Source organism: Zonotrichia leucophrys, chromosome 1, assembly GCF_028769735.1.
Source record: "Zonotrichia leucophrys gambelii isolate GWCS_2022_RI chromosome 1, RI_Zleu_2.0, whole genome shotgun sequence".
NCBI lineage: Eukaryota > Metazoa > Chordata > Aves > Passeriformes > Passerellidae > Zonotrichia > Zonotrichia leucophrys.
The window spans coordinates 111,807,834-111,828,372 of record NC_088169.1 but is presented as its reverse complement, the minus strand read 5'-3'; the positions used below and the strand labels follow the sequence as shown (position 1 = coordinate 111,828,372).

The 20,539-nt window shown below is 52.0% G+C and overlaps 1 protein-coding gene across 1 annotated transcript; it reads left to right on the top strand.

Moving 5' to 3' along the window:
• Positions 1–9: 9 nt before the first annotated feature.
• Positions 10–18,461, top strand: CD101 (CD101 molecule). Its single transcript, XM_064727451.1, has 9 exons — positions 10–135; positions 1,061–1,438; positions 3,203–3,619; positions 6,372–6,749; positions 7,869–8,252; positions 10,053–10,457; positions 14,758–15,159; positions 15,979–16,374; positions 18,162–18,461. The coding sequence occupies exons 1-9, from the start codon at positions 84–86 to the stop codon at positions 18,353–18,355; spliced, it is 3,006 nt and encodes a 1,001-aa protein (XP_064583521.1). The 5' UTR covers positions 10–83; the 3' UTR covers positions 18,356–18,461.
• Positions 18,462–20,539: the final 2,078 nt, after the last annotated feature.

The window sequence follows — 20,539 nt, the reverse complement described above, 5'->3', positions numbered from 1 at the left end:
TCTCTCTAAACAGCGGCGTGGCCATCGCCCATGAGAACACACCAGCGCCCCTCTGGGACAGGATCCAAGCAGAGAGGACTCCCATGGGGCTGGCACAGTGTCTGGCAGCTGCCTTCCTCTTTCTTCTCCTCCTGGGTGAGTGCCCTGCCCAGTGGCCGGAGCTTTCTTGGAAGTGTTGTGGGGAAAGCAGGGCATGGGGGGCTCAGCCAGCGCTGCTCTGGCTCAGGTGCCATGGGAAGAGGTGCATCAGCCTGTGCTCCTTTTGCACTGTGTTTTCACTCTAAAACGAGAGCCCAAGCCCTAAGAGGGTTTCAGTGAGGGGACATGCACGTCCCCGTTGAGTGGCTGATTGCAGTGTGGAGCGTGTTACCTCGCTCCCTCTTCCATTGGGAGGGAATTTCTGGAGGTTTCCTAGGCAGCCCTGTCACCAGCTCTCTTCCCTAGCCACCACAGTTGTTTTTTAACTCAGGACCATGTCCTGTGGGTATTCTGCTTGGTGTGCATGCTGAGCTCCAGACAGAGCGAATGTTACTGCTGGGAGCTGTATGGAAGGGGAGAGTCTGTGGGTGGCAATCCCCAGACCCTCTGCAAGCAGAAATGGAGGGAGCTCTTGATCCTTCCTTGTGCCCCCTGCCTTCAGAGGAGAGTTCTTTCTGACGTGCTCTCCTCCATTTCTACCTATGGAGCATCTCTGCAGCATCCAGCCTGCTGCTGACCTCCACTGTCCCGTGTCCCTCAGCTTCTGTGTTGCATCTCCTCCTCTGGCAGTGATCAGCTCTGCACCCCTGCTCCCTGTCCCCCACGCTTTGTGAACTTGGCCCTCTTCATTTTAACACACCACAAGCTTCCTCCAGTGCTCTCAGCCTGGTTGCTGCTTCCCCTGTAGTGCTGCCTGAGAGAGGCTCTTCAGGCACGAATGGGCTCGGCAGCCTTCTGGCCACAATGCTCTGGGCTCTGTCGTGTGACCCCCAGTGTGACAGGAGACAAGAAAGTTCAGGGCTCTGTTGTCACAGGGCTTTTTCTTGTAACTGCCCCCTGCAAAGACTGTGTGTGCTGACAGGTCTGACCAGTGCCCAGCGGCTGGTGACTGTCCAGGAGGGCCCTCTCTACCGCGTCAGGGGCTCCCACATCACGCTGTGGTGCAAGGTGAGCGGCTACCAGGGCCCGGCGGAGCAGAACTTCCAGTGGTCCATCTACCTGCCCTCGGCCCCCGAGCGGGAGGTGCAGATCGTCAGCACCATGGACCCCTCGTTCCCCTACGCCATCTACACGCAGCGCGTGCGCAGCCGCGGCATCTTCGTGGAGCGGCTGCAGGGCGACGCCGTGCTGCTGCACATCACCGAGCTGCAGGAGCGCGACGCCGGCCAGTACGAGTGCCACACGCCCAACACCGACAAGAGGTACTTTGGCAGCTACAGCGCCAAGACCAACCTCACAGGTGGGTCCTGAGTGGGAGCCCTGCTCCCGGTGGGACAGGTCACTGCTGTCCCCACAGGGACATCTCATCTGTCAGAGGGACACTGGGGAAAAGGGATGGTGAGTGGGGCTGAGGTAGGTATGTCAAGATATCCATCACTTTGCATGTTCTTTGGTTTGAGGAACGTTTGAAGGAGCTGGGGCTGTTTAGCCTGGAGAAGAGAAGGCTTAGAGGTGACCTTATTGCTTTCTACAACTTCCTTCCCCCTAGACAGGTGGGGGTCGGTTCTCAGGGCTTTAGCTGCTCACAGTGACCCCAAGATACATTAGAAAGTCTCTTTTCCTAGCTGGGCAGTCAAAGGAGTGAGAACTCTTCAGTTCTTGGTCTCAAGGTTGTTTATTATCTATAAAATTCTTTCTCCTGGCCTGCCAAGGTCCGCTCAGCAGGACGGACAGAGGCACTCTGCCTGCCCCCGGGTGGTGTTATCTTTTTATACTAAAAACTACGTGTACAATACTTACAATTACTTTCCAGTACCTATCACCTATGTTAGACAGTGAACTTCTACTCTAAACCAATCTAAAAGTGCCAAGATGGAGGCCAAGAAGAAGGAGAAAGGCTGGACACGTCCAGATTCCTCCATCTTGCCCCCCTGAACCTCTAAGCCTCCTCTTCTCCCATTCTAAAAACCCCAAAAAATCTATTTTTCACCCCATGACAAACTAATTATTATTCTGCGTATACTTTCGTGGCTTGCAGATCTTCATATAAGGTTGGTAACTTTTTCCATGGGTCATAATCCAAGTCACTGGTGTCTTGAGTTCTGTGCCAGGGTCTCTGAGCTCCCTGGCAGGGGTCCTGGCAATCCAGGACAGTTGGTCTCTTCCACTGGGCAGCAAACTGACAGAATAAGAGGACACAGTCTCAAGCTATGTCAGGGAAAGTATAGGCTGGATACTAGGAAAAAAATTTTTCACTGAAAGAATAATAAAGTACTGGAATGCAATAAAGCACTTGGTGCTGTAGTCTAGTTGAGGTCTTAGGGCATAGGTTGGACTTGATCTTAGAGGTCTCTTCCAACCTCATTATTCTGTGATTCTGTGGATATTTCCTCCCAGCCAGAGCAAGGGGAGGGAAAGGAAGCCTTTGCCCTCCCATGGCCTGACTTCAGCTCCTGACACAGACACAGTGTGTTGCAGCTGAGCACTTAGGAAGGCAGAGGAGTTTCCAGGCTCTGTGAGTGTGGGAATTGACCCAAGTGGGATACCCACAGATGGAGGGAGGTAGCAGCTCCTGCACACCATGGAGAGGGAAGGCAGTGGGGTGGAGATACAGAGGGAAAGGCCCAGCTGTGAGCCCACAGAGTCTACATGGTGGTATGGTGCTTCCACTTGGTGTTCAGCCCTGTTTTGTCCTTTATCTTGGTGCTGCACCAGTCTACTGGTGATAGATCTCACCATTTGAGACAGTGAGGGGATGGATTCTAATCTCCTTGGGGTTGCCTAATTATTACTGACTGCAGTCTGGCTGAAGAGGGCACTGTGAAGAGATTGACTTTTTTTTTCTTGTTTGCTGAGGTTTTAGTCACTTCACACCTCAACAAGAGATGATGGAAGCCTTGTCAGTCAGCTACAGGTTTCTCTCCTGTGCTGTCAGATCCCTTAGGCCTGGTTGCAGATTCTTGGGAGTTGTCCTTGAGAGAGTCCAGGAGCTGGACTCGGTGATTCTCGTGGGTCCCTTTCAACTCAGGATATTCTGTGATTCTGTGTTTCTCCCCATGCTCAGTGATTCCAGACACCCTCTCGGCTTCCATGGCACCCCAGGCCCTCAGTCACATGGAAGGGGATGTGGTGGAGCTGACCTGTGAGGTGTCCAAGGCCACTGCCCAACACACCCATCTCTCCGTTGGCTGGTACCTTCTTCAGGGAGCAGGAGAGCAGCCTGCCAAGGAGATCCTCACCCTCTCCAAGGACTTCATCCTGAAGCCAGGGCCCTCTTATGAGCAGAGGTTCCTGGAGGGGGATGTGCAGCTGAACAAGGTTGGGAACAGCACGTACAAGCTCGTCATCAGGGGAGTGAAGCCATCTGAGCAGGGGCAGCTGTACTGTGAGGCAGCCGAGTGGATTGAGGATCCTGACAAGACATGGAAGGACATCTCCCGCCACCAAACTCAGAGGACTTGGCTGGCAGTGTTGAGCCGGGGTAAGGCCTTTGCAAACTCAAACTCACCTGTTGGCCCCAGCTCCCCTGTGCATTCCAGGCTCTACAGCAGCAGAATTCAGTGCCCCTTCACCTGCCTGTGCCACAGCCCAGGGACACACTGATGGGTTTTGGCTGGGCACTGAGGGGCTGGGCTGGACTGGGCTGGGCTCAGGGCCATGGCAGAGCTGGTCAGGAGCTGATGGTGCTTTGGCTGCTTGTGCAGCCAAATCCCCGATGCCAGCAGCAAGGCCACAGCCTCACAGACCTGTGTGAGGTGTTAGCAGAGGGCACAGCGTGTGCCCACAGCAGCCTGGATGGATCCTTGGCAGTGCTGTGAGGCCACAGCCTCACAGACCTGTGAGGTGTTAGCAGAGGGCACAGCGTGTGCCCACAGCAGCCTGGATGGATCCTTGGCAGTGCTAACTCCAGAGTGTGGAAACAGCGTTGTTACACTGCCTCAAGGCTCTTGTGGCCTTAAAGTCAGCTGCTCGTCACTGTGCCTCAGCACAGGGACCCAGGGGTGGCCTGTGTGTGCTGCACAGCTCTTGTTGGGGATGGTTTCTCTGTCCCTGCTGCCACCAGCTTGTTTCCAGAGCAACTGGGGCTGGTATTTGTCAGGCCTTTCCTCTGAGCCCCCTGTCTGCCATCCCTCCTGCCACAGCCTCTGCTGGCTGTGCTCCTCACCCTGCCCTTCCTACAGATGTGTGTGAGCAGCTGTGCCCAGGGGAAGGGAGAATCTCTCTCTCTCTCTCACCAGTCAGCTTTAGCTCAAAGCTGCCAAGACAAGGCTGTGGCTAATTGGTGTCCTTTAACACAGGGTGCAGTAAAATGGATCAGTCTCCCGCTGAAGCCCTGCCTGTGGGAGTGATGTACCCTGTCCCCACTGCTCAGGGCGGGTGGAGGAGGCCTCAGAGCAGAGCTGGGGCAGCGAGGGGAACTGGTGTCCCGTGGGAGGGCGGTGAGTCAGAGCAGGAAACCAGAGACACAGACGGGTGAGAACTCAGCCCTCCGAACGTGGCTCAGGGGAGCAAGGTACCAGGAGGAGGGGGAGGGAACTGTGCTCTCTTGTCACTTTGTTTCCTGAAACCTGTCTGAGTGGCTAAGCTATATTCCCCTCATTGTGCACTGTTTGCAGCAAAGGCTCTCCCAGCCTGCAATGGCAGTGAGTGCACTCCTGTGCATCCTCTTGTTAAGGAGGGCTTGGCATGACTGGCAGTGTGAGGATTCAGGCATCAGTGCCATGGGATTGTTTAGAAACCTTGTCAGAGTTTGGTATTTGTCCTGTGGTAAGTGTTAAAGGTAGAAGGGAGGTGCTGGTGGTGAGAGGACATCATGGTGGCAGCGTTGGTGCTCCTGGTATTGCCACGGTGGGACAGCAGTGGGTGTGCAAGCCCTCCATCTAATTTGCAGGGCCGGTTTTGTCTTCCAGCACCCAGAGGGGCACCCCAGGGCTGAGCACCCCATCACTCCGAGAGCCATCAGCCACTGTGACCGTGGCTGGCTGCTCCAGGGGCTTCTATAAACTCTGCAGCAAATATTTAGGAATGCCAAACATATCTGCAGCAGCTGGGATTCCTGTTCACAAACTGTTTATGAACCAGTGTTTGAATTCACAGGGTGCTGTGCTTTAGGTAAATTATTTGAGCCCTTCCAGTTGTGGTCTGGGAGCTGCTCTGTTTTCCTTCCAAACTACAGCACATAACCTTTCCCTTGTTCTGAGACTCAGGGGGCACCACAGTGACCCAGGGACACAGTGGTGTGAGCCAGGGAATGGGGGCTCTGTCCTTCCTCAGGTTTTTGGCCATTCCAGTGCTTTGTGGGGCCATGGCTCAGGGTTTTGGGGTACCAGTGGGTCTCCTCTTGCAGCCACTGTGCAGCCAGGCTGATGCCAGGAACCAGGGGCCTTGAATGCCCAGTGAGGAAGGTGAATGCTGTCACAGCACCCAGAGATGGGGTCCCTACCTCAGACACAGCTGACTGACTGCCCCAGAGGGTCTGCCAAGGGGAAGATGGCTTTAATTCCCCCTGTCACTGCCTTCTTTGCTCAGCACCTCCTGCTAATTGGTGTGGGGAGCAGGATCCACCTTCTCTTTCCTCCTTCCTGCCTGATGTGACAAGTCTTGGCATTTCTGCTTTCTGTAGGAACTTAACCCAAATCCTCTCCAGCTTGGAGAGCACCTCTTGCCCACAGCCCACAGCAGCCACTGGGGTTTCAGCATGCAGGAACAGCCACAGTAGATTGAGAAAAGCCCCTTCGTGCACCTTTTTCTATCACAAGCAGAGTTAAAACCACCACTGTGATAAAAGCCCTTTGTGTCCCTTTTTGGCTTACAGGATAGATGTTCCATGAGGTAAAACAGCTCCAGGAGGTGAGACAGAGCAGCACCTGCAAAAGCTGATGCCTCTGAGTTAGGGCAGGGCCCAGTTCCAATGCCTGAGCTGAGCAGGGGGAGGCTGTGGCACAAGGCTGTCCCAGTGAGTCCTCTGTTGGGTTTATCTGCTCTTAAGGGGGGAGCTCAGCTCCCCAGGGCTCTGGCTCTTCCTCCACCCGCAACTGCTGCTTAGTGCCCACAGCTGGCAACCCTCTCCCCAGGGTCAAGTTTTCCATCCTGACCACTTTTCTTATGAAAAACCCCACATTTTAACAGAGAATTCCCTCCTGCTGCCCTCTGCACGGCCACTGGTGCTGCCAGGCAGGAGGGCAGCAAGGGCAGCGCCACCCACCACCCTCCTTGTTTTTGGCTGCCCACAGGCACAGAGCTCTCCGTGGACCTCACTGCCACTGAACCCTCCCTTTCTGAAGGGGACGCCTTGCAGCTCAGCTGTGTGCTGGAAGCCCCAAAGAGCAGCAACTTCAAGGTGCTCTGGCTCCTCAATGGCATGGAAGTGGCCAGGGTTGATCCCCACGGGGTGTTGACCTGGGAGGAAGAGTACGAGGAGAGAGCCAGGCTGGGGCAGCTGCGAGCAGTCAAGCCAAGCAACACAGTTTATGTTTTCACCATCTCTGAGGTGGGGCTGGAGGACAAGGGCACCTACCAGTGCTCTGTGTCAGAAATGAAGACTCCTGGAGACTTGCAGAGCATCCAGACCGTTGTGTCATCAGGCATCCAAGTGGACGTGAAGCCGGCAGGTTAGTAAATCCTCACAGCTGCTCTGCTGGGTGAAGTCTGCAGGATCCTTGACTGGGAAATGCTTCAGGTCTGGCCTCATCTTGACAAGGCAGCAAGAGTGCAAATGTACCAGGGTTTTTGATAGATAATGGGAAAAACATTTGTATTAGCCCATATTAACATGACAGACATGGTAGCTGTCAACAAAGTGTAAACCTTTAGTCCAATCTCTTCACAGTAAGTTTTGGGGCAAATAGGTAGAATTCTGAGGAGTCTGGATCCTCCTGTATCTTTGGTACTGAAAACTGTGAGCAACATCTGCTGCTGCTCCTGAAAATGACAGGAAAACCCAGCAGAACAGGCACGTCTGGGGAGGGGGATCATTGTCATTTCCATCAGGGTACTCTCACTGTTTTGGATGGATGATTTGTGAGAAACCACTCTAAGGAAAGTGTGTAGGAGGCTCTTGGTTTCCTTGTCATAGCTAGATAATGGTTATTCTGATGTAGCAGGAGCTGCCTGCTGGGACTCTGTTTCTTAACTCATTCTTTAGGTATCCGTGTCCCAAGAAAGACATAAAACAGAAAAAAAACCCACAAAAAACCAATGAAAACAAAACAAAAAACCACCACCACAAAGCTTTCTCCAAATTTATATGAAAAGGCTGGTTGAAAATTTCAGGCAATTCCCCAATATCACTGGAGGGGTATTGCGGCAGCTAAAGGTGATACAGAGACTCCATCATCACAAGGCATGAAAAGACACCTTATTATTAGAAATCTACAGTTCTTACAGAAACAATGGTGGACTTAATATCTGACTGGCCTTTAGGAACCTTCTCTCATACAGTTGGTGAACTATGAATGGCACGTTCTGGAGAACCATATCTATAAACAACAGTTACAGAAAGAGAGATATTAATTGTTTGAATTATTTCCTCTAAGTTTCTCACTGCTTCTTACAGCTTCCCAGGATTTTCCTGGGAGAACCCTGTCTCTCTCTGCTCAGAGAATATGTAATTACTACACCCCAACTCCTTTTCCAAAATCAAGATTTGTCTGGTCTTCCATGTAACGCTAGAGTATCTCTGGCTTTTCCTAAGGAGCGCAGCATCCCAACGCGGTCACTGTCCTTTGCAGAGAGCCACCTGCACCTGTCTGTGTCCACCAGCACCCCACGGGTGACAGCAGGAGACCCCCTCACACTGCACTGCGAGGTGCAGGGAGCCACCGGCCCCGTGTCCCTGCGCTGGTGGCACCTGTCCCCGCAGCAGCCGGGGCACAGGGAGCTGGTGGCTGCCATGGAGCGGGACGGCACCCTGAGCCTGGGCAGTGCCTACCGGGACAGGGGGGCTCGGGGCAGCCTCAGGCTGCAGAAAGAGAGCTCTGGCACCTTCACCCTGGTGATCCCCAGCACACTGGATGAGGATGATGGCGGGCAGTACCGGTGTGAAGCCACGCAGTGGGCCCGAGGCCGGAACTGGACAGGCAAGGGAGAGGCAGCGGTGACGGTCACCTCCATGGGTGAGTTCGGCCATTTCTGGGTTGGAGAAGTGGGTGGATCTCTTTTTCCCAGCCCAGCAGTTGAATAAGGAGTCAGGATTCTTCTGTTCTCATTCTCAAGGTTGTTTATTATTTCTTATCTCTAACATTTTTTCTCCAACCCGCTGAGGTCTGTCTGGCAGGTTGGGTTGAAGCACACTGGCTGCCCTCACAGTTGTATGGTGTTCTCATCCAACTCACCTTCTCATCCAACTCATCTCTGCAGCCACAACAGCCCTGTTCTCCACAATACCAGCAGTTTCACTCCTAACTCTACTAGTTCTCTTCTTACTAACTATCCTAGAGGTAGCAGTAGCGATAATTCAAGTCTATGTCTTCATGCTCCTACTGAGCTCTACCTACAAGAAAATATCTAATTCTCAATGGGACACCAAGCAAATTCTGATCACATAGTAGACCCCAGCCCCTGACCCATCCTAGGAGCAGCTGCTGCTCTCCTAACCACCTCAGGACTAACAATATGATTCCACTACAACTCCCCTTGACTCCTTATTCTATATTCTTTTATACTAAAAGCTACGTGTACATTATTTACAATAACTTCCCAATACTTATTGCCTATGTTAGACAGTGAGTTTCTATCTTAAACCAATGCAAAAGTGCCGCCATCACCCAGATCATGGAGGCTAGGAAGAAGAAGGAAGGAGCACAGGGTACACCCAAATTCCTCCATCTTGGGACCCCGAGTCCCCTTTCTAAAAACCTCAAAAATCTATTTTTAACCCCATGATAAACTATTATTCTACTTAAACTCTCTGGACTTGTAATTCTTCATATAAAGGTTGGTAATTGTTTTTGCATGGGTCAAGATCAAAGGCACAGGGGTCTTAGGCTCTGTGCCAAGGTCTCTGAGTCCCTTGGGCAGGGGCTCGAGTCCTCCAGGGCAGCCAGAGGAATTTCCTGGGTTCTGACAGGTGGACGCATCACTGGGACATAGGCCTGCTGTGCTCTGAGCTCACTCAGGGCTGATCACTTGGCCCTGCACTGCTTCAGTTTCTCCCTTTCTACCACGATGCCAGAGTCCTCCATGGTGTGTTTTGGGAGAGACCAGTGGGAGACAACAGCTGAAATGCTCGGGGACCTGAGGGGCAGTATCTTGCTCAGCAGGCCTGTCTTCTTAAGCTGGAATACAAAATATCTGTTCTAGCAGCATAATTACTTGCAGTAATTAAGTTCCACAAAGCTACTTGCTGAGTTGTCTGGTGGAATTGATCAGAGATACACCCCTGGTGCTGGCCTCTGATTGCTTCTCCTGCCCTCTCCTCTGAGTGCAGAGCTGCTCATCTCCGTGGTGTGCAGCGATGGTGTCCTTCCTTCTTGGGTGCCTGTATGGAGAGGCAGCTTCTGGCTGTGATTTAGGGTGATTTAACTTTCTTGTTGCTGATCTGGGTGCCTGAGAGCACAAGTGAGGCCACAGGAATTGTTAAGCTTTTGTAGAGGGTGGAGGGAAGCAGCAAACATGACAGCAGCATCAGCAGAGGATCCCTGGCTCCTCTGGTGTGGAAAAGAGGGTACTCAGGGTTTTCTGGGAAACTGGGATGGGAAAGTGGCAGGTAGGAGAGGGCCAGGGGCTGCATGGGGTTGGCAGAGCACTGTGGAGCTAAGTGGGGAGTGGTATGGGCACAGGAGGAGCAGCACTACAGGTGCCATGGCCCTGCAGTGCCTGGGGCTGTGTGGTGGGGTGGCACAGGGCAGGATTTGTGTCCCATGCCAAGGGCAGGATTTGTGTCCCCATGCCAAGGGCTCTCTCCTCCCTGGCAGGTCTGGGTCTGCAGGCCACGCTGAGAAGCCGAATGGCCACGGTCACTTACGGGCAGAGTTTTGAGCTCTTCTGCCAGGTGTCTGCCAGCTACGCCCTGGAGGAGGTGCCGCTGTCTGTGCGGTGGCGTTTCCAGCCCAGCCCGCCCGCGGGTCCCTTACAGGAGCTGGTGCAGGTCCTTCCCAATGGCACTGTGCTCTGGGGGGCAGCACAGCCACGCTTCCAGGGCAAAGCCCAGCTGGCCAAGACTGACAGCTCCTTCAGGCTGCACGTCCACAGCGCCTTGCCTGCCAACGAGGGGATGTACCAGTGTGAGGTGGAGGTCTGGAGGAGGAACGTCCTGCCCCTGGGGCAGCCAGCAGCCAGCACCAGCTCCAATGCCGTGGGAATAAGAGTGGTGCTGCCAGGTAAGCAGAACCTTCAGCAGAGGTCTCTCCTGCAACTTTAAATCCATCAAATGTCACCAGGGGCAACCAGGGCTGCTGATGTCTGGGGTGTCCCCAGGGCTGCAGGAGATGGTGCTGCCTCTTCTGGTGCTTCCTCAGCACCTGACAAAACCTTGGAGGCAAATTTGGTGCTGGCAAATTATTGCTGGTAAGCAGTATCTATTTGTTGGCAGATTACACCAAGCATGTAGGGATCAGCCTTGCCACTAGGATTTTAAGCCTGGTTTCTGGAAAGAAGCAGTGCCCCCCTCAAGAAGCCCAGCTAAATGTTTGGGGTGCAAGGTACACCCCATGGTGTGGGCTTCTGGGAGGCAGTGGAGAAAAACCAGCCCCTGAAGCTGATGCTGGGATATGCCTGTGTTCCCTGACCAGGATATATTGAAGGTATGCTGAGAAAGCACCAGGCCCCTCTGCCGGGCTGGGAGCCAGCACTGAGCCTCAGGGTACCAGGGGCTCCATGGGGAGCCATCTCCTGCCAGGCACAGCTGGGCTGCACAGCCAGGGCCCTGCCCAGGCTTCCCTTTTATGGGCATCCCTGCAGGCAGGGGCTGTGCTGCCATCCCTCCTGCCAGCATCCCGCTGGGAGCCTCATCCTCTTATGGAAGAGAGATGCTGCGAGCAGACAGACCCCAGCCCCCCAAGGCAGCATGATTCTTGCCACCCCAGCAGCACCACGGTGCCAGCGTGCCCTGCTCACAGCTGGGGCTGCAGGGTTTGTCCTGGCCAAAGCCTCTGAGCTCTGCAGGCAGGCGTGAGAACATGGACTGGTTTGGATTTTTGCCCTGGTGTCTTTTCTGCCAGCAAAGGAGAGTTCTTGCTCTTTTTTTTTTTTTTTTTTTCTTCCCTTGCAGTAAGTGTTCCTTCCTCTAAAATCCTTGGATTCCAAATCCTTGGAATCACAACCCAGTGAACTGAAATGATGCATTTTTCATGTATTTGAACTGATGGGTTTGCTGTGGTATAGGCTAATACATTTCCTACCCTGTCTAAGCTCTTTTCTCTGGAGCTCTCTCCTCTTCCACTGTTACTGATTCCTCACCCCTGTGGAGCTGGGATGCTCTGCAGCTACAGCCAGCTGGGGCAGGGTGGCACTGAGGCAAAGGGGTGACAATAATCAGCATCTCTGAGCACCCATCTCTAGTGTAAATGGCATTAAGATGAGCAGGTGTAATTGCAGAGCATCTACACAGAGGAGCTGGTAGCAGCATGAGACTCCAAATGTCACATTTGGCTCCAAATGTGTTGCAGCTGCTGCTGGAGACTGTGACTCCATAAAAGATGGTGGGAACTGGGAGAGGGTGATGCACAGTGGGAGTTTCCTGTTGGTTCTAATGCCACCTCTCTTGGAAAGGCAGCCGGAGCCAGTGGAGGATATTTGGGAAGGTAGCGAAGTCTGGGGAGGAAGCTGGCTCAGGCAGCAATAGGGTTGAGGGGAAGCTGCAGAAAATGAAGCTGCAAATCATGAAAATCACCAGCCTGCTTCTCCTCATTTAAAACCTCATAGCTGGAGCCTGTAGAGATACTGGAGTTCTTGAGTTTTTGCTTCAACACTTTGTTTACTACTTGATGTCAGTTGGTGCTTTAGGAGTTTACATGTTGCTGTGATCTATGGAACATCAGCTGGGAGGGACATCCATGAAATATTATAGCAAACAGGGAAGGAGGACAGATCTTTTCCATTTCCAGTATCTAAGGTGAGATCTCATAATTAGTGCTCCATGAGCCTCTGTGCAGCTGCTTCCCCCACTCTGGAGTGGGCATTTTCACCTTGTGTCCCTCAGGCCAGCAGCCCACATGAGCTGTGTCCCTCTGCCTGCTCCATTGCTCAAGCCAAGAGTCAGCAGGCAAGGTTCACAGGGAAACAGGCAGTGAGGTGCTCAGCTTGGTTAATTAAATTGAAAATGAAAGGGAGAACAGCACCATGGATTTATGTGAGAAAGGAAGAGGCAGGCAGCTCCTCTGCCCTTTTGGTAAATGATCTTTAGCAGCAGAGAGAGAAGAGACCTGGAGTTAAAACAAAAGGGCTTTGCAGCAAGTGCTCTGCTTCCTCTTGAGGTGATCTCTGAGAGTGTAACAGCAATTTTCCTCTCAAAATCAAGCACTCAGTGTGTGCCACTCTGAGATCTAGCAGCTTTTTCTTCTCTGGAGCATTCTCTGCCCCAGTGGGTATCAGGCCAGGTCATACTAGCAGCAAGACCCTGCCTGCTCCCTCATCCCCTGGCACTTCACTGACTGGCTGAGGGGTATCCTTGGTGCTGAGCAGATGAAGTTCAGAATTAGGTGTCTTATTTTTTCCAGTGTGCTCAGTTCACCTGTCACAGAAACCCAGGATGGTGGAGATTGGCAGGGACCTCTGGAGGGGTGCCCTGGTCCAACTCCCTGTGCAAGCAGGGCCACCTAGAGCAGGCTGCCCAGAGTCATCTCAGATGGCTTCTGAGTATCTCCAGTGTCCCCCTCTGAACATTTGAGCTTCCACAGAGCCAGCTCTAGGACAAGTGCGCTTTTAAATACTGAAGTTTAAAACATCAGCTTGCATCTAGTTCCCAGGTGTGCTCAAGTCTGTGTGGTTTTCATGGTGGATCTGATGAGCTTGCACAATGTCTTAATTAGGGTGACTGCTGTCCCCTCTCTTCTGCTTTTTGCCCATACCTGTTTCGTCAGAGCAGCAAATGCACACTGTGAAATGCAGGACAGCACTGTGATCCCTTGGAGCATCCACCTCCCATTCATCCCAGTGAGTGTTGCTGTGGAAATCCTCATCACTGAGGATTATTATTGAGACAATAAGCAGATACTGGGACTTGTGAATGTCCCCCTGTGGAGCAAACTGCCAACCTTTTGGTGAAAATGTGTTTGCAGAGAGAAGGAAGAGTAATGGGGTGCAAAGAGAAAAGGATAAGCAGGGAGGTTTTGTGGGCAGATTTCACAGAGGCAGAGGCTCTACAGGGGTGTAAAGAGATATCAGTTGGGATATTTGTCTTTGACCAGTCTCAAGAGAGGCAGTGAAGGGCTCTGAAGTGGATTGCTTGAGTTTTGAGAAGGAATCCTTGAAGGAAGGGGAAATGTGAAAGCTTTTTCCTGCAGTGCCTCCTTACTCCTCATCCCTTTAGGAGAAGCTGCAGCTCCCTCTTGTCCCAAAGCCCTCTCCACAACCTGCTGCCACCACATCCCTTGGGACTGGGAGGGAGAGCGCCCTGCTGAGCCTGTGGCCAAGGACAGGGGTCTGAGACATTCTGAGGGACCATCTCAATGTGAACTCTGCTGCCTGTCCCCAAACCAGCACCCAGGGGCCGAGCCTTAAGGGAGCTCAGTTGTCCCCAGCCTCTGTGGCAGAGGGTGTCCTGCTGCTCAGCTCATATGCAAGGAAAGGGCTAAGAATGGAAACTCAGCCTACAGTCCCTTAAAACCCTGATGGTGAGGAATTTCTCCCTACCTGAGGGTAATACCTGTGTGTATTCCTTCCCCTGACTGCTGAGCATGGAGGGGAGGGTGGAGGGAAATGCAGGTGGCTGGAGGACCTTTAAAGATATGGATTTGCAGCCTTTTCCCTGCTGGAGAAGAGGTTCCAGCAACAGGTGATGTGCTGTGGGAAGAGGTTCCCTCGGAGCAGGAGCAGCACAGACACATCAGGATCAGGATTTCCCTCTGCCCAGGGCAGAGCTACCAGCAGCACCATCCCTCTGCTCTCCTCAGCTGCACAGCACTGAACAATCTCTGGGTGTGATCACAGAGCGTGTGCAGGACTCTGGTGTGTGGTTTTGGATTAATAACCACAGCAAACACCTGAGATGGCAACTGTTAGTGAAACCCACAGAGGCTCTGTAGTCTCTCTATGATAAAAGACATGTGTTCACAGTCTCCAAAGCTGTGGGCTGCTTTTGTCACGTATGTGTGAGCCTGCTGATGGGAGCAGTGGTAGACAGACACATTTGCTTCAGACAGAGGCTTTGCCTCCCAGCTCCAACACAATGGCTGCCTCCATCCCCCATTCCTGCTCCGTGGTCTCCAAGGCACCTCCTCTGCTACTCTCCTGCCCACTAACACCCAGCTGTGATTCCCTGCTATTGTTTGAACAAGGCTGTGTGGATTTGCTCTTTCCCTCCTCCCTCTGCTCCAGCATCCCCTAACGAGCCTTTTTCCTCTGTGTACCCTCTTCCTTACTCCTCTTCCAGTGTGTTTCTCTCAGCTTTATTCCCCTCCTTGTCAGTATCCCTGTACTGGCAGCTGCATCTGGCATGACTGTTTTGTTTCTCCATTTTAGAGAGCAAGCTTCAGGTTGATATGAAAGACAGCTCTGTGGAAATTGCCAGTGGTAATGCAGCCATTCAGTGCAGGATTGTGTTTGCCCAGGAAAATTCACAGTTTGCTATTACCTGGTACCTCCTGCCTCCTCTGGCAGACACAAAACCCCTGCAAATCCTCAGGGCCAACCACAGCAGCGTACTGGAGTACGGGTCTGAATTCAGCTCTCCTGCACAACAGTCCCGCTTCCTGAGCCAGAGGGTGTCCAGCAGCCTATTCCAGCTGCAGATCCTGTCTGCAGACCTGGGCGACCAGGGCAGCTACTACTGTGTGGTGGAGGAATGGCTCTGGCTGGTGGATGGCTGGTACAAGCTGGGAGAGGGAACATCGGGAAGGACCACGCTGAAGCTCAAACTCTCAGGTGAGCAGGTGTTATCCCTTGTGTAGGTGCTGCTGGATCAGCTTATGACAGGCCCCTGCCAGGCCTCTCCTAAGCTGGCAGGGCTTAGGAAAAGCAGCAGCTCCTGTGTTGGATCAGAGGCTTAGGGATGCAGGAGTTGTCAGTGCCTCTCAAAGGGAAATAGGGAATTAGGAAGATTTACCACATACTCCCAAGCCAACCGAGCTACTATTTTTGCTACTGGCAGATGTAGTGGAATGCTTCACAACAAAGTGAATTTTGGCCTTTTTCTTTTCCCTCCAACACCTGGTGCACTTGGGTGGTTGTGCAATGCTGTGAATAGAGAAGCTGCCCTTACCTGGTGCTGCTGAGCATCCTGAAGGAAAACACGTGGTTTTCCTTACCCTGCAGCAAGCACATTGCTGCTAAGGAACAAGACTGGAGGTTCAGCTGCTCTCACCTTAATCACTGCACCTCTGGGGTGCATGGTGGGTCTCCCTGGCTCAGTTCTTCCCTCTCTCAGCCTGACTCCAGCTCTAAATAAAGTGCATCAGAGAATTCCAGCTTCCTAAACAGCTTTTGGTCCACAAGATGCCTTTATCACTTATTTGGAGGGGATAGGAAGCATTACTGCACAGGGGGCAGAGATGATGGGCAGGGTGGGGATACAACAACCCAGGGAGAATGAGTCACAGCAGCAAGGGGCCTGTGGAAGGCCATTCCAATCCCTCACACTTCGCTCCAGAAGGTTCCTGTCAGCCTGTGGGTGCGGGCAGAAGTGTTTTTACAGCCGTACAACACCACAACATCTCTTTCTGCTCTCACTCTTCCCCCGCACAGAGCGCGAGCTGCAGATGGAGAAAACCAACGGCAGCATCTCCGCGCGGGAGGGCGAGGAGGCCACGCTGCCCTGCCGGCTGCAGGGAGCCCTCCTGCCCCGCTCACAGCTCTCAGCCACCTGGTTCCAGGTGCGGGGCAGCGGCCGTGACGGCGCCCTGCTGTCCCTGCGGCGCGATGGCACCGTGCAGTATCCCGAGGGGCGCCTGGCAGCCAGGCTGTTCCTGCGCCGGCCCTCCGCCCGTGACTTCAGCCTGACGCTGAGCAGCGTGGAGAGCGGAGATGCTGGGGCGTATTACTGCCAGCTGCAGCAATGGCAGCAGCAGGGCGAGGGCAAGGACTGGGCTGTGCAGGCCTTGGCACGCTCAGGGCACACCCAGCTCGTCACCATCCCGCCAGGTAACAGTGCTGGGTGCCAGGGGCTGGTCACCTCCTCTCCACAGAGCCATGCTGGGGCCAGGACCTCAATGGTTTGGGGGGAAAATTCTTGGTGTGACTTCTCTGGCAGGTCTGTCTAGGCTGAGATCTCTCTAAACTTCACTTTGGGGTGAGTGGAGTCGCCTGCTGGGTGCAAAGGTAGTGTCACAGAGATGTTTTATGAAAAATCCTTTCCTTAGGATTTTTCCTCCTGAGAAGCTGAGAGGCCTCAGGAACAAAATGTAAACATTGATTATCTGCTGCTGTGGAATGCAGCAGGTGCATCTGTGATTGGTCTCATGTGGTTGTTTCTAATTAATGGCCAATCACAGTCCAGCTGTCCAGACTGTCTGGGTCAGTCACAAGCCTTTGTTATAATTTTCTATTCTAAGCTAGCCTTCTAAAGAAATCCTTTCTTCTCTTCTTGTAGTATAGTTTTAATATAAGATATATATCACAAAGTAGGATTCTATTCTGGTAGGAATCCAGAATCACTGGATTCTGCATGCAGAAGTTTAAGTAAATAAAAGCAAAGGTTTCAGTCAGGTGCACGCAGCATTTTCAGGAGGGTAATAGGCAAGAGTTGTTGCTGCTTTGAGAGAATAGGAGGCTCAGATGACCCATGTGTAGGAAAAAATATAAACTGTGAGATCAATCATGATGCACCCAGCTGAGAGGATCCTGCACTTGTACTCAGCTCTGGAGCTGCCATGCCTGAAGCCAGCCTGGATGCCTACACGAGTTCTGGCTTCTGCGGCAATTCCCAGAGCTGAGCAGCATGGAAAGAGAGACCCTGCAGAGCCCTCCCCTCTGCCTGCTGCTCCCACAGCCAGGCACAGGCCTGCTCTCATGGCTTTGCACCTACAGCAGAGCTAATCTGGATTTAATTGCACAGAGAGGGACTGACAGCACTTCATCCCCCCTGCTGCTGTGTTACTGCTGTTATCCATCACAGCTCTCTAGCACGCAGGATTTCTCCTTCATCAGCTCCCTCTAGCTCTTGTTACCCATTACTGGTGGAAAAACCATTGCTAAAATTGCTCAGTAACTGGTAGTAAATTCTCCTCCAATTTTTGAATAAGTGTTTTTGCCAAGTGGTTTTCACAAAAGGCAAAAGATTAGCTGGGTGTTTTTTCTTTCTCCCTCTCTTTTTCCTTTTTTTTATTTTGGGTGGCCATGTGTGTGCATGTGTGTTCCTCCAGTGATGCAGGTATCTTTGAAGTACCCAGCAGCCTCCCCCTCAGCTGGGGAGCTGTTCTGCAGGAGCTGCCGGGGATGAGGATGATGCTCACAGCTGCCTGCAGCTCATTGGGGATGAAATACAACAGCAGATCAGCAATAACAAGGAGGGGCAGATGTCTGGGGGGGACGGGCATCTCTTGATTTGGTTTTCTTTGCTTTCCCCTTATCCCATCTTGCTCAGGGGTGCAGCCTCTGACATATTTCTGCCTCATCCCACTGTCAGTGGTGTCAGGCAGGGTGTGTTGTTTTTCCTCACTGAGCCCAGTCTGGAATGGGTTAGCAGAAGAACTGGGCTGTTTCTGTTGGGATGTTTCAGATGAACAAGCCAGGGCCTTATCTGACCTCCCCAGACAAGAAATTGAGGTAAATTACCTGGTTTCTCTCTTCCTTCTCCTCAGGTAGCCTGTATGAATTCTTAAAAATTGGTAGCTGTTGAAGATTGAGGGAAAAGTGTTAAAAAATAGCACCCAGGAGTGAGAAACTCAAACCAGCTTGGGGCCTCACTTTTTCTTTCTTTTTTCTTTCAGAGTCAACTGTTTTGTCTAAGATCTGCTCATCCCCACCACTGCTGAACTTCATCTTATACTTACCACTGGTTCTGATCCTTCTGCTGGCCCTTGCTGTCTTCTGCTGGTACTGCAAATTCAGGAAAAGCAAGAAGAGCAACATCACTGGATGGATGATGGAACTGGACGGGAATGAAGAGGCCAAGAAAACTTAGCTGGTCTGTGGACTAGCAGAGCTGGACAGCTGAGGAAGACTGAGTACTTGCAGAGGGGCTTTTTATTGTTTTGTAGTGGCTCTTGCAATAAATCCTTGAAATTGTGTGTTTGTTTTTGATATAATGAGGCAGCTTTGGAATTACTAAGCAAATAGGGTTTACATAATAAGTGTTTCTGTCTTTTAGGTTCCCATTTCCTGCTCTGTTTGTTGGGGTACATTTGGAGGCCCTTGCAATGTGCATCTCCCACTGTGGATGGAAGTGGTGTTATTCCTCTGCAGGAATAAAGGGAAAACACAGCTCTTTCTGTGCTGTGACACAAAAGAACCACATTTCTACTCATTTTAGGTGTCATGACAAAGCTATGTGGTATCCAGGCTAAAAACCAATGGTAGAACTGGAAGTGGAATATTGGTGTCCCATTTCAGTCATCGCCCTTGCCTTTGCCCACTCTTTGCTGGGGAAGCTCTTGGACACCTCTGTTTTCACATCCTGAGAGTGCCCAAAGAGCATCACCTCTCCAACATTAAATGGGTTTTCATCAAAACCTGTCACAGGAACATGAGAGACTGAGCAAGGCTGGCTGGGCCTGAAAAAAGTCCAGAGCAAAGGAATCACAGCCATTCACAAAAAACCAAATTCTGTTGACTCAGTAAAGGACTGACATGGAGTCTTGGATCCCAGAATGAAGATGTGGACACCAAACCATCTTGGAGATGAGCCTACAAAGTTCCAGCTCCCTTCTTTTCTTCTGCTGTAGGAGAAGACAGTGTCCAGCCCCTGGCACCTGGGCTGTCTGTGGGTCAGGAAGCTGCGCAGCTGGCACCTGGTATTAGACACATCCAGGTTGTCCCATGTAATAAAAAACAACATATGTGTGCTTGTGGGGCAGCTCCTCTATACCCTGGAGTCCAGGGCTCACCTTTTCAAGGCTGAGGAGCTCTGCTACCTGATAAATAGCTGGTATTGTGCAAAATGGGATGTGGTCCCAGCGAGCTGTAAGGTCAGGTATCAGGGCAACACTCTGAGCACGTTCCTCAGACCAAAGCAGCTTTATAGAAATCACAGCAGACGCTGACAGACCTGCTTCCTGTGACCACAGAGAGATCTGGAGACACCACAGCCTCTCTAGATGACCTGTTCTTTCACTTTGTTTGCAATTAGGAAAGCTGCCTGACTTTATCCTGAAGAACTGGCAGGTGCTTCAGTCCCTTGAAAATGCAGTTTTTGCACACATCTGCTGCTGTTTCCCTGTTCAGCCACCTCTGTCTGTGCGGGCTGCTTCCAGCTTTGTCAGTCTTTCCCTGCAGGATGTTTTCTGGGCCCCATGCAGCTTTTCCCTTTGCTGCCCTGACCCCAGCTGCCTCTCCCGCAGCGTGAGCGCTCAGAGCTGCGTGTGGGGCTCTCTGCAGAGGTTTCCCCCCTGCCTGGTGGGTTATGTCCCGTTTACACATCCCAGTGGGATGTTTGATTTCCTCTTTGCGTGTGACGGCGCGGCGCTGTTTGCACTTGGCTCGTGACCATCAGGCTCCTCTCTGCAGATTTGCTGTCTAGCAGGTTGTGTCTCCACTGTGTGCTCAGGCTGTTGGCTTTTCCTGTCTAACTGCAGCCCTATTTTCATGGGGGTGTTGAGCAGCTTTTGGCACCAGTTTGTGGAAGATGCTGCTGTCTGTCTTAGCCCTGTCTCGGTGAAGCTTTAACTCTTGGGCCGGTTTCCGTCTGTTTGCCAGAGAAGCAGATGCTCCTGGGATATTAAACTCCTACAGGTTTCATGGAAAGTGGTAAGTGGATGAAGGATAGGAGGCAAGCCACCAAGGGAAGGCTGCAGTGTGAGCTGCCCACCTCGTGCCTCGTTTGTGTTTAGGGGATATGGAAAGGAGATGCACATGTGTAAGGGCATGGGAAAGGGAGGAAAGAACTGCTTTTCTCTATCAACTGTTAACAATAAATCTATGCATGTAGCTTATCTGCTAATTTTGTGCTGTTTATCCAGTTTTTCATTTGGATTGTTTCCTTAGTTTGCTCAAGAATACCCTGGGAGCCTACAAACCTTGGTAAAGTCAAGAATATATGATGCCTGCTGCTTATCCCTTCCCACCAGGTTTTCAGTCTTATTGCAAGGGAGATAGGTAGGTCTACTTTGGTTTTGTTCAAAAAACAAATATTTTGTTGGTTTTTTCTTGC

Excerpts from the sequence above, each read along its gene's own strand:
- CD101 (XM_064727451.1), top strand. The coding sequence starts at position 84 with ATGGGGCTGGCACAGTGTCTGGCAGCTGCCTTCCTCTTTCTTCTCCTC. Across the intron at positions 1,439-3,202 it reads CGCCAAGACCAACCTCACAG|TGATTCCAGACACCCTCTCG; the intron begins GTGGGTCCTGAG and ends CCCCATGCTCAG. Across the intron at positions 15,160-15,978 it reads GCTGAAGCTCAAACTCTCAG|AGCGCGAGCTGCAGATGGAG; the intron begins GTGAGCAGGTGT and ends TCCCCCGCACAG.